General features: G+C 45.0%; 1 protein-coding gene across 1 annotated transcript; it reads right to left on the minus strand.

Moving 5' to 3' along the window:
• Positions 1 to 2,068: 2,068 nt before the first annotated feature.
• On the minus strand, positions 2,069 to 11,852 carry IL1B (interleukin 1 beta). Its single transcript, XM_008160259.3, has 7 exons — positions 11,763 to 11,852; positions 11,288 to 11,349; positions 10,728 to 10,779; positions 9,258 to 9,462; positions 4,885 to 5,043; positions 3,517 to 3,647; positions 2,069 to 2,816 (listed from the first exon to the last, which is right to left on the minus strand). The coding sequence occupies exons 2-7, from the start codon at positions 11,332 to 11,334 to the stop codon at positions 2,604 to 2,606; spliced, it is 807 nt and encodes a 268-aa protein (XP_008158481.2). The 5' UTR covers positions 11,335 to 11,349; positions 11,763 to 11,852; the 3' UTR covers positions 2,069 to 2,603.
• Positions 11,853 to 12,195: the final 343 nt, after the last annotated feature.

A 12,195-nucleotide genomic window follows, 5' to 3' on the forward strand; every position in this document is an offset into this window, starting at 1 on the left:
TTCATGTTTAAAATATTGATTTTTTTTTAAATTTTGGGTTGGAAAAGTTGGGGGCATCTTATACACGGAAAAATACGGTATCCCCCTGCTACAAGGACTCATGCAAACCCAACATTCACAGGCAAACTACATGGCTCGGGCGGCCCCACTTCCCACTGGACTCCTCTCTAGGCTGAGGGGCAGCATATTGGGATGCTCAGGTGTTAGCAGGGAGTCCTCAACCCTCACTTCCTGATCCTGGTAGGTGGGTGAAGGATTTCATACCTAATTTTTGCTTCTGCAGGCTGATGGGTTAGGGCTGCAGGGGATAAAGGGAGGGATGCGGAGAAAGATAAACAGTGACCGTCTCAAACAGCCTGTGGGACCTAGAAGGGAGTGGACAGCTCACACATTAGCCAGTCTCCTTTAACAAGTGTCAGTAGACACGGGATATTTTCCATCTTTTTGCTGTTACAAGTGATGTGCAATGATTAATGTTAATCATGTGTCATTTCACAAGGGTGTATGTCCATCTGCAGGATAAATCCCCAGAAGTGCAATTGCTGGGCCAAAGGGGATATGCATTTGTGATTTTTATAGTTATTATAAAATTTTCCTCTGAGGGAGTTGTACCAGTTTATACTCCCACCTGTACTGCTTAAGAGTGGAGGTCTTCCCACAGTTTTGCCAACAGGGTGTGTTATTAAACTTTTGATATTTGTAATCTGATAGAGCATTGGCAGCCAAAGTGCTATTACTTCATCTATTATAAGTAGTGCTGAGCACCTTTGACTCTGTTCAAGATCTAATAATATTTCCCTTTTTTTTTTTTAAATCCTCACCCGAGGATATTTTTTCCATTAATTTTTTAGGGAGAGTGGAAGAGAGAGGGAAAGACAGAGAGAAACATCGATGTGAGAGAGACTCATCGATTGGTTGCCTCCTGCACGAGCCCTGACCAGGGCCCTGGCCGGGGAGGAGCCTGAAACCGAGAGACATGCCCTTGACCGGAATTGAACCTGGACCCTTCAGTTCACAGGCCAACGCTCTATCCACTGAGCCAAACCAGCTACAGCTAATAGTAGTTCCTTTTTTGTTAACATATTTTTGCCTATTGTTTCGTTCTTGTTCCTTTTAACATTTAGAGGGAACTCTTTATATACCAAGCAAATTTTTCCTTTGTCTGAGATATGAGTTACAAAAGTTTCTTTTTGTGTCTTGGCTTTGCTTCTGATGATTCCTGCAATCCGGAAGGTGCACTCCTGGCATTCATTCCCATACCCCCACGCCTTTGACACAATGGTCTGTGTCTTTTTCTTTCTTTTCTATTTCTAGGTGGGGGACTGCTGCTCGTCCTTGAGGCCTGACTCGTATGTCGCTTGGTGACCCTCGTCCTTCACAGCAGATCTGTCACTTCCCGGATACTGTATCACCTCTACTTGTCGTGTTGCCTTCGTTTGCTTGTGTATCTCTTCTGTCTAACTAGGAATGCCTTACCTTTCTTGTTTCTGTGCTCCCAGGCCCTCGTACATAGCATTTAAAAATTAAAAAAAAATAGATTTTATTGATTTTTTACAGAGGAAGGGAGAGAGATTTAGAAACATCGATGGAAGAGAAACATCGATCAGCTGCCTCCCGCACACCTCCTACTGGGGATGTACCTGCAACCAAGGTACATGCCCTATGACCGGAATTGAACCTGGGACCTTTCAGTCTGCAAGCTGATGCTCTATCCACTGAGCCAAACCAGTTAGGGCCCCTAGTACATAGCATTTGTTTTATAAATGTTTGTTGAGTAAATGAACAGAGAAACTGTCAGCAGCCATTTCCACAACCCTCAGTCCTATAATGCTTCAGCTGATCCTGTTTTCAGATGAGCCTTTTGCATCGAATATCTTTTTATTGAAAAACAGAAAATGAGGGGATAGGTGGAAGGCGGCTCTGCTGGGCAGGGATGTTTCCAGGTACTTGGTGGGCAGCACTCCGTGAGGAGCGGGCTGCCAGCTCCCCCACCAGGCTCCCGTGCCACCATTTATCTTCCCTCTTCTGTGTCAGATCCAGGAAAACGCAATCACCACATGGGAACAACTTTATTTTTCAGTGACATTTATTTCAGAATTATTGAAGCAGTGTGATCTTACTTCTCATTCACAAATATTCCTATAAAAATAATCTGAGCTTATTCAGCCTGGTGAAAGGACTTGATATAAAGACAGCACACTCATCCAAATCACATGGGCTCCTTAGATATTGCAGACTGGGCCCTTTCACAGGAACGGCTGCTTCCTGGTCCCTTGAGCGAAATTAAATAGACGAACCCATAATAAATAAATAAACAGATAATTCAAGTGGTTGCTTGTTGGAAGCTGGGTGCAAAGGACAGAGGGATTCTGTGAACCGAATGTGCAGTGGTTTCTGCCTGGCTGGCATCGTATGAGCAGAGAGGAGAGAGGATTGGCCCTGGGGGGAGGGGACTGCTTCTCCCTAATTAATGTGGGGAAAGCAGCTGGGCATTGACGAGGCCACAGTCAAGTACAGCCCCCGCCATGTTCAAACCCTTCTGTACCCTTTCTGCAGCCCTCGCGGTGACTCAGCACAGGTGGGTGCCCTGGGTACAGGTCTCTTCAGCGAGTCAGGATTTCCATGGTGAAGTCAGTTATATCTTGGCCACCTTTAGTACTTCCCAGGAAGACGGGCATCTGCTCCTCTTGAGAGGTGCTGATGTACCAGTTGGGGTACAAGGCAGACTCAAATTCTACCTTGTCCCTGATTTCTTTCTTGTTGAAGATAAACCGCCTGTCTATCTTCTTCTTTGACTGACCGTGGGGGTCAAATGTCTGCAGTGAAATAGAAGGAAGAATTTCTGAGAGGGAAGGAACAGAGAGACTCTGGTGAGACTGTTCTCTGGGTCAGTGAGAGAGGAAACCGAAGAGCCAAGACCAGGATCCAGACGCCCCAGGGAGCTTCATGACCCCAACTTTCCACGTGGTGACTGAAGGAGCTCTCAGCCTTTTCTAGAACTGAGTGTCAGGTTAAGGCTGCCAGGAGTGCCTAGTTTCTGGGGATTTTTGTTGTGTTGTGTTTTTTTTTTTTTGTTTAAATTAAAAATTTTAATGGCCTTGGCTAAAATGATTTCAACTTGGAAATGAAGCTTTAGCTAAGAAGGCTGGAAAGTGGGAAGGATTGTGATGTTGGGAGTAGAGTGGAGATGACAACAGGTGACAGCTCTCTTGAATTGATTAATTTCCCAAAGTGTCATGTATCAAATGGAGCAGCCCTAACACTGCATCATCTGTTGGGCGTTGACTGGGCATAATAGCATCAGTGAAATGATTTAATTTTCTGCAGTGAAAGTTGCATGCATTTAGCAATTGCATATTTACAGTTCCGCAAAATTGTCAAGTAGGTCTGCCACCAGTTTTTCGGAGGGCGGGGGTGGGGTGTGGGGGGGAGAAGGTGGCTGTCTTGGAAGTCAGTGATGGCTAGATGTGCTTCAGAGGAGTTGAGAAGGGCCTTTGGCTGTGGGTGCTCACTCACCTCCAGCTGCAGGGTGGGCTTCTTGTCCTTCACCACGCAAGATAGGTACAGATTCTTTTCCTTGATGCCCAAGGCCACGGGTATCTTGTCGATATTCTCGTCTCCTGGCACGAAGCTCATGCAGAACACCACTGGAGAAAGAAGAGGGGCCTTGTGCTTAGGGATGCACAGCAGGGCAGGGTTGGCCCAACCACTGGACCCCAAGCCCAAAACTCATCTAATTTAGCCTCCTCTGTGGGAACCTCCCTATGGATTCTCATGGGTTATAGCAGGGTCAGTTGGTTGATTCCAGTTTTTCCTAGAGAAGGTCTGGGGACTTCCCAGAGCCTATTACAGTGGCAGTGAAGAATTAGGGGGTCTAATTTTTAAAAACTGAAGGAAGGAAGGAAGCCATCTTGTCATGTGGTGATGGGCCCATCTCATGAGCAGAACAATTTGATCAACATGAAAGGCAAGCAAAGAGGTTAAGCTGGGCTCCTGAAAGAAACCAGGCACAAATCTATTCCAAGATGTAGAGCAACAAGTCGGAAGAACTTGGGCGAGGAGAGGCTTAGCTGGGACAAGTGGCTGCAAGGATAGACACTCATGTTAATCTTCCTTAGTCACAATGGTTTCACTTGGAGGCCCCAAGATCATGCTCACAACCCAGTTCTAAAGAAACAGGATTGTTCTGGCCTGGCTGAGAGCAGGACTCTTCCCCCAGTGGTGCCTCTCTCCAAGGTCGGCAGCCCTGGAAGGGAACACACTGCTCCTTTCAGCAGTTCCCATGGCCACACCCCTGCACACAGGGCTCAGCCACGGTGGCAGGGTGCCAGGCAGATCCCACAGCTAATGGGCTCCCCAGACTTGGAAGATTTGCCAGTTACAGCAGAGAGATAAACATTTCTGCTTGTCAGTGAAATTTCCCTATAAGGGCCCATCTGTTGTTGGGTAGGAAGGCTGTTAGGGGATAGGGGCAGGGATGGAAATGGGAGTGAACACATTATCTCTTCACCATTCTACTTTCAATATCAACCACAGGAAACAAGAACCCACAGGCAGTTAGGTCATGTCCATTCAATGACCCCTTTCTAATGGAAGCACTGATATTGTACTGTTGTTAAATGACCTGGCCAGACCATGATCTTAGGTGTGCTTGAGCAGACTAATTTTGTAGAGTTACATCTCTTGCCAGAAAATGAATATGCTAAGGGAATCAAACTGGTGTCATTGCTGGAACACCCGCCATCTCCCTCCCCCTAAACTTACATGTTTTTATAGCATGTTGTTTTCACTGATGTTGATAATTTGCCTTAATACTTTGTTGAAAATGTGGATGACTAGCAAGCTGCCAGGGTGCCAAGAGAGGAATCAAGATTTCCCACTTACCTTGTTGGTTCACATTCTGTCCATTCAGATGAAGAGCCTGCAGCTCATGTGGTCCAGACAGCACCAGGGATTTTTGGTGTATGTCCCGGAGTCTGCAGCTCAGTGATTGTAGGGGTGCATCACTCGCATATCTGTCATCCCACATGCAGTCGATGGATTCTGAAATGTGGAGCACATGCATTGTTTAGGTACAAAGCGAGCAGGGAAGGCCTGATGAGAGGCATTGGGCTTGTTGGAGGACACACACAGCTCAAGAAATTGTAACACAGTGGGGAGGAAGTTAGGACGGGAAAGAACATCGGATGTGGCACCTTAAGACATGGGTTCACGCTTCAGCATTGTTGCTTGCTATGGATGAGCAATAGAGTGACTAAAGTAAAATGGTGATCTAATAATACTAGGCCAACAAGGGCATGAGATGCGCAGGAGATAGTGTAAGAGGAAGCATTCTGAGAATATTGTTTGGATTTGAAAATGTGAGTAGTTATCAAGGTCTTATTTTGAGAATAGTTTCAACTAAGAGATGATCAATTTAGTGTCTAGGCTTCTCTGTTTTCCTCCCACCGATGGGCCTAATATTGTAAAGGGCAGTGATGAAGGAATGTTCAAAGAGTTTATCTGAACCAAGAATTTGAGGACATGCCCAGAAGCAAGATCTCAACAGATTGAGAAAGTGTTCCAGGACAATGACAGTTTGGCAGCTCCTTCTGTACACATTAAAATCAAAGGGTCTTTGAAGTTTCCCCTTTTATGGTAATTTAATTTTTTCCTAAGGTATTGGTAAGAAGAAGGAGAAATGCCCTCTCAGCATCCTCAGAGCAGCCCTGTGCTTGCATCTGTTTCTCTTCTTTTTCTAAATCTCATGTCAGTTTTCTACAATCCTTCTTAAGGTGCCCTGGCTTTCTACCATAGAAACACACTCCTTCCCCTGTTAAGGAAGCCTTTGGTGAGGTCTGGACTGATTGCTTAGTTGCTGGAGCTATATAGTCACAATTTTAGTAGCTTTATTCTCCCCCCTCTTTTTGAATAGTTTTAGATAATTGATCAGCCAAATTACTATTTTCATATGTTCTAATAGTTAAATCAAGGTCCTTTGTTAACCCATCAGAGTCTTGGAGGGGATCAGGGAGATCTCTATTTAGATTCCTTAATTCTGTTCTAGTTCAAATGTATACCTTTGCTGGTTCCCCTGCCTGCACCAGGTTTCCCTAAAGGGAACTGCCAATATTTCCTGTTTTCCTAGTTTATTCTAGTCTTGCTTTCTATTCTCAGTTTCCTGTAGGCCATAGGGAGTGGTGGTGGAGGAGACATAGGGGCAAGAGAAGAGAGAGGAAGAAAGGAAGGCAAGTTCATGCAAGGAAGCTCGGAAAGCAGAGGACAGAGTGGAGCAGCTTGAGACAAATGCCATGTGATTTCACTTATATGTGGAATCTAAAAAACAAACAAACAGAAACATAGATACAGAGAACAAACTGATGGTTGCCAGATGGAAGGGAGATTGGGGGGATGGGTGAAAAAAGATTGGGGAGAAGGGATTAAGACATACAAATTGCCAGATATAAAAACAGTCACAGGAGGTAAAGTACAGCATATGGGATTGCTAATAGTATTATTATAACTATGTATGGTGGCAGATGGGTACTAGACTTATGGGGGATCACCACATAAGGTATTTAAATGTCTAAATGCTATGCTGTACACCTGAAACTAACATAATTTTTTATGCCAGTTATAATTGAAAAACTAAATTTAGCCCTAGCCGGTTTGGCTCAGTGAATAGAATGTCGGCCTGTGGACTGAGGGGTCCCAGATTCATTTCACAACATGCCCAGGTTGTGGACTCTATCCCCAGTAGGGGGCATGCAGGAGGCAGCCGATAAATGATTCTTTCTCATCATTGATGTTTCTATCTCTCTCTCCCTCTCTGAAATCAATAAAAGTTTACCATATTTTTCAGTGTATAAGATGACTTTTTAACCCAGGAAAATCTTCTCAAAAGTCAGGGGTCTTATACGCTGGAAAATACGGTACTCACTCTCAGCTCCAGCACTGGGACAGTGGCTTGCAGGGGATACAGGTACTGTATTTTCCAGCGAATCAAGTAAAAAATTTGAAATACAAAGAAGCAAAAAACACCCAACCAGAAAAGCAAAAAGAATCCAAAAATATGAAGATAGTCTAAGGAGCCTCTGGGACAACTTCAAGCGTACCAACATCCGAATTATGGGGGTGTCAGAAGAAGAGAGAGAGCAAGATACTGAAAACCTATATGAAGAAATAATGACTGAAAACTTCCCCACCTGGTGAAAGAAATAGACTTACAAGTCCAGGAAGTGCACAGAACCCCAGACAAAATGAATCCAAAGAGGACCACACCAAGACACATCATCATTAAAATGTCAAGAGCAAAAGACAAAGAGAGAATATTAAAAGCAGCAAGAGAAAAAACAGTTAGTTACCTACAAGGGAGTACCCATACGACTGTCAGTGGATTTCTCAACAGAAACTATGCAGGCCAGATGGGAGTGGCAAGAACTATTCAAAGTGATGAATAGCAAGAACCTACAACCAAGATTACTCTTCCCAGCAAAGCTATCATTCAGAATGGAAGGTCAGATAAAGAGCTTCACAGATAAGAAAAAGCTAAAGGAGTTCATCACCACCAAACCAGTATTATATGAAATGCTGAAAGGTATTCTTTAAGAAGAGCAGGAAGAAGAAAGAGGTAAAAATTATGAACAACAAATACATATCTATCAACAAGTGAATCTAAAAATCAAGTGAATAAAAAAATCTGATGAACAGAATAAACTGGTGAATATAATAGAATCAGGGGCATAGAAAGGGAGTGGACTGACAATTCTTGGGGGGAGAGGGGTGTGGTAAGAGACTGGACAGAAATGGTACCCCTATGGATGAGGACAGTGGGGGTGGGTGGGTAAGGACAGAGGGTGGGGTGGGAACTGGGTGAGGGGAGCCATGGGAGAAAATAGAGGAACAATTGTAATAATCTGAACAATAAAGATTTATTAAATTAAAAAATTATTTTAAAAAAGAAAGAAAAATAAATTAAAAAAATAAAACAAGCAGTCTTTCATTTTTCTCCTGTCCCTGGGTTATCTCACCTTTACCTTATAGTACTACCTCAAGGGTTTTCTAATAACAGCTCAAATTAAGTCAAGACCTACGACCTCAACCAAAAGGAGGCCCAGGATTCTAAGAGAAATTCTCCCAAGATCACCTGATGTGAAGCAGGAGCCGGTGGGGCTCAGTGGGCCCCTGCTGGTACCTAGCTCTGAGTCTGGAGTCGCAGGGTGGTAATCCTGTTGGCTATGCCAAACAAGTGTTGACAAAAGAATGTCCAATTCTGTAGAAAGCTTTAGAAGAATTTATCTGAGCCCCGATGTTGAAGACATGCCTGAAGCACAATGTTAACAAATTGAGAAAGTGCTCTGGAGAATAGGAGTTTTTGGTTGTTGTTAATCCTCAGCAGAAGATATTTTTCTCATTGAATTTAAGAAAGTATAGAAGGGAGTGGGGAGGGGAAGAGAGGAGAGAGATCAATGTGAGAGAGACGCATGGATTGGTTGCCTCCTACACATACCCCCCCCCCCCCAACTGGGGTTGGGGATCAAACCTGCAACCCAGATATATGCCCTTGACTGGGAATTGAACCCACAACCCTCTGGTCTGCATGCCGATACTCTAATTACTGAGCCACAATGGCCAGGGCAGGACTAGTTTTGCACCTTATTTCATGCATTAGAATCAAAGGAGATAATGTAGGGAAGATTACGTGGAATCCGGTGGTGGTAGATTTAGGGGGCAGGAGAAAGCAGAGCAGGATATCTTTGGGATTAGATAAAAACAAAATGGAGAGACACACACTTCCTTTACCTTGGTGGCTACGGGACAGTTAATAATTACCATTTACAGCACATAGAGACATAGAGATGGTTTGTGGGAACAAGAAGACAACAAGGAGGTCTGTGGTCTCCTGCTTTGGTGTGTATAGTTGTGCCCCTTGGGCATAGGGAAAGGAAATTACTCTGGCATTTCAAAAGTGTGCTCTCCTAAGAAGCATCAGAACAATGGACAGCGTTCCTTAAGGCAAAGAGTGACGTTTGCTAAGGAAGCTACAAGCTTGGGACTTTATGGCCCACATGACTGCCCAGTTAGCAATTTGTAATCAGAGCATCCTGGGTGGTTCCAAGCTTTCCAGGCCTGCATGTGGCCTGAGCTTCTTGGGTCTACTATGTTGCCCTTTTCATTCACCAGGGTTTCAGCTCTGGGGGAGTTTAATTGATTGTTGAGTTATGGACACGGAGAAGGAAGTGAGCAGAGATCTGTCTGCCCTTGGCTCTCAGAAGTACCTTCTTTAAAGATGAAGAAGAAGAGGCTTCGCAGGTCGTCATCCTGGAGGTCCTGTGGGCAGACCATGGGCACTTTCTTCAGCTTCTCCATGGCAATGACGACCGACACGGCCCGCCTGAAACTGGAGTTGTAGAGCTGGTGGGAGACTTTCAGCTGGATGCCCCCATCTCCCAGAGGGATGAGGTCCGGGTCTTGGAAGGAGCACTGTGGGAAGACCAGGGAAGGGAGCGTGTTGAGGTAGCTGGGCCAGAGAACCGTGTTGTCATCAGAGTGGTGGGAGGACCCATCACCGAGCTTCTCTGGAAAAACTGTCATCTCTCTAAAGTCCAGAGAGGGCAGGTGGCTCACCCAAAGGCACCTGGCAGGTTAGAGGCCAGAATGTGGGCTTTTTGATGCCAAATGTGGCATTCTTTTTTTAATAAATCCTGTTCATACCTTGTGTATCTTTTGCACAGCTGCTCCACTAACCATAAGTTCCTACCTTTTTACACGTTACACCTTTTTGAATTCCTAATACTCTAACACTATGCATTTAAATTTTTATGTCAGTGGTGATTATAATATTTTCTATACATCTATGCTCATTCAGCAATTTTTAAATTATTTCTTTATTTTCCAGAATGCTGTTTCATAAGCATTCTGCAAATATGTTAAAAGTGGTTGTTATTTGTAAAGTATGTGACCACTTTGCTGTTATTTGGAGAAACTGTGATAAGGTTTACTGAGGTTGTCCTAAGGTGTGACAGTGGTTTAAAAGCTTGAGAGACAGTTGAGAGACCTTTAATGGCACAGAGGAATGCTGACTGTGCGACCCGTGATTGAAAAGTCAGGTGGCTGGGAGAGGCAAAGGGCCAGAGGGAGAAGCCATGCTCCACTCTGGGTGAGACTAAACCAGTTATGCTGGTTTTGAAACATTTCAGGTGAGACCCAAAACGGTAAAATGACTTGTCTAAGATCAAATAGCAAGTGAGTGATTTTCTTTCAACTCCCAATTCATCATTTTGGTTATATCATCTACATCTTGTCACTAACTTTATGCCAGGGAGCAAAAACCTCTTCCACCTCAAAGGGGGCAACATGTTAACTCTCAAGGTTATCTCCTCTGGGTCTCAGAACTTGGCTCCAGGGAGTATGGAGGCTGAGCCCCTCCCCTAAAAGGAAAATCAAATTTGTGTTGAAGCCACTTGAAACTTTGGCTGTCTTTCTGACATCACACAGCAAACCTATCACCACTGCCATGGCCCTGGCCCTCTGCAAGCATGGCGCCATCACTGAGCCTTAGTGAGTGACGGTGTGGTGTGGGAGCCGCACAGTGGCTAGATCAGCATAGACTGCTCTGGTCTCACTGGAAGACATGACAGTCATTCTATCACAAGATACCACAAGGTCAAGGTGTCCCAGACTCTTTTTCTTGAGCATTTCCCAGCTCAAAGCTCATCCATGGATTGAATCTAAGCTCCTGGTCTTACCTTAGTCTGTTGTGGGCCATCAGTCTCAAAGAACAGGTCATTCTCATTGTCACTGTAATAAAATCAGAGACACTGCTCAATTATGTCTCCCAGACAAGTTTATTTTTCCTTCCTGCAAATGGTCATTACTGTTCATCGGAAACTACAAGCAGCATGTCCCTACGGCTGCTGGAAGCTGGCAAGTCCCGTGGAGATATGCATGGGACTTCCAGGCGGCAGGACAGGTGTGGGTGCTCCCTGAGGGATCCTGGGGCCTAATGCCCAGGCCCTCAAATCTGAGCCTTCCCTCCCACTGAAGCCAGACTTCACCCTGTGCCGCCCGCCTGGCATCTTCTCTGCCCTCCTGCCTTCTGCAGGAAGCCCAGCAACAGCACCGGGATGCCCGTGGGTCCCAAGGCCGGACTTGTTGGGGGAAATCAACATTTAAACCAGGCTAATTGAAACCCTGCTTGCCACTGAAAGGTGCAGTGTGGGGACAAATCTGGTCTCCACAAACAGAGAGCACTTTACTCTTGAACGAGGAACCCTGCTCCACCAATGGTCTCAGTCTTCCCACTGACCTGTAGTAAGCCATCATTTCACTGTCTAGTTCAGTCACTGCTGCCATGGCTGCTTCAGAAACCTGTGTGAAGAGGGGGAAAATGAGAGGCACTTGCCATGCCCTGCCTGTAGGTGAGTTTCCCTCAACACCTACTACATGAACAGCAGGCAAGGAAACAATCTTTGAGTGAATGAACAGATGTATGAAAGAACCTCCCTTTCAGCCCAGAAGGAAACATTTGCTAAACCAAACCCGAATCAGGAGCGCATCTGTTAGGAGTAGAGGCTTTGACCATGACCTCTCAGGGGTCAGCTGCTATAAGCAGTATTCAGTTCCAGAATACTTCACAAACCATAGCATAACAGTACACCTGGCATTTGTGCAAAAAACCTAGCCCTCAGGCAGCGAAGGAGAGGGAGAGAAGAAGACAGAGAGAAGCAGAGAGACAGAGAGACCCCTTAGGACCTGATCATAAGAGTTGGTTAAAGTCATACCTAAGCAATGAAGACTGGCGGAGAGAACAGAGTTCTGGATTAGTCCGTCTGGCCTTGGAGAGGAATGCCACCTGCCAATTTCTCCCTCAGTTTTATGACCTTCAAAAGCAGAAGTGCCGAGATGAGAAATTTCCTCTTTGGTTAACTGGTGTCACAACCAATTTTAAAAGAGGATGATGGTAACTTCTGGGAGAAGACAAACTGAACAAATTCTCCAGTCCATGGAAGGGCAAGTGGCCATGAGCTGAGACACATACGCACACGTGTCCTCATGCAAATAAGCATTGTCATCTACAATCATTATGCAGACCATGTCACTACTATTGCGGGGTTTTCCTAGGTTAGATAATGTTCTAATTGGAATTTTGGTAGGTATTGCGATGAATCTGTAGATTGCTTTGGGTAGAATAAATATGTTAACAACATTAATTCT

Source organism: Eptesicus fuscus, chromosome 16 (genome assembly GCF_027574615.1).
Source record: "Eptesicus fuscus isolate TK198812 chromosome 16, DD_ASM_mEF_20220401, whole genome shotgun sequence".
Lineage (NCBI taxonomy): Eukaryota > Metazoa > Chordata > Mammalia > Chiroptera > Vespertilionidae > Eptesicus > Eptesicus fuscus.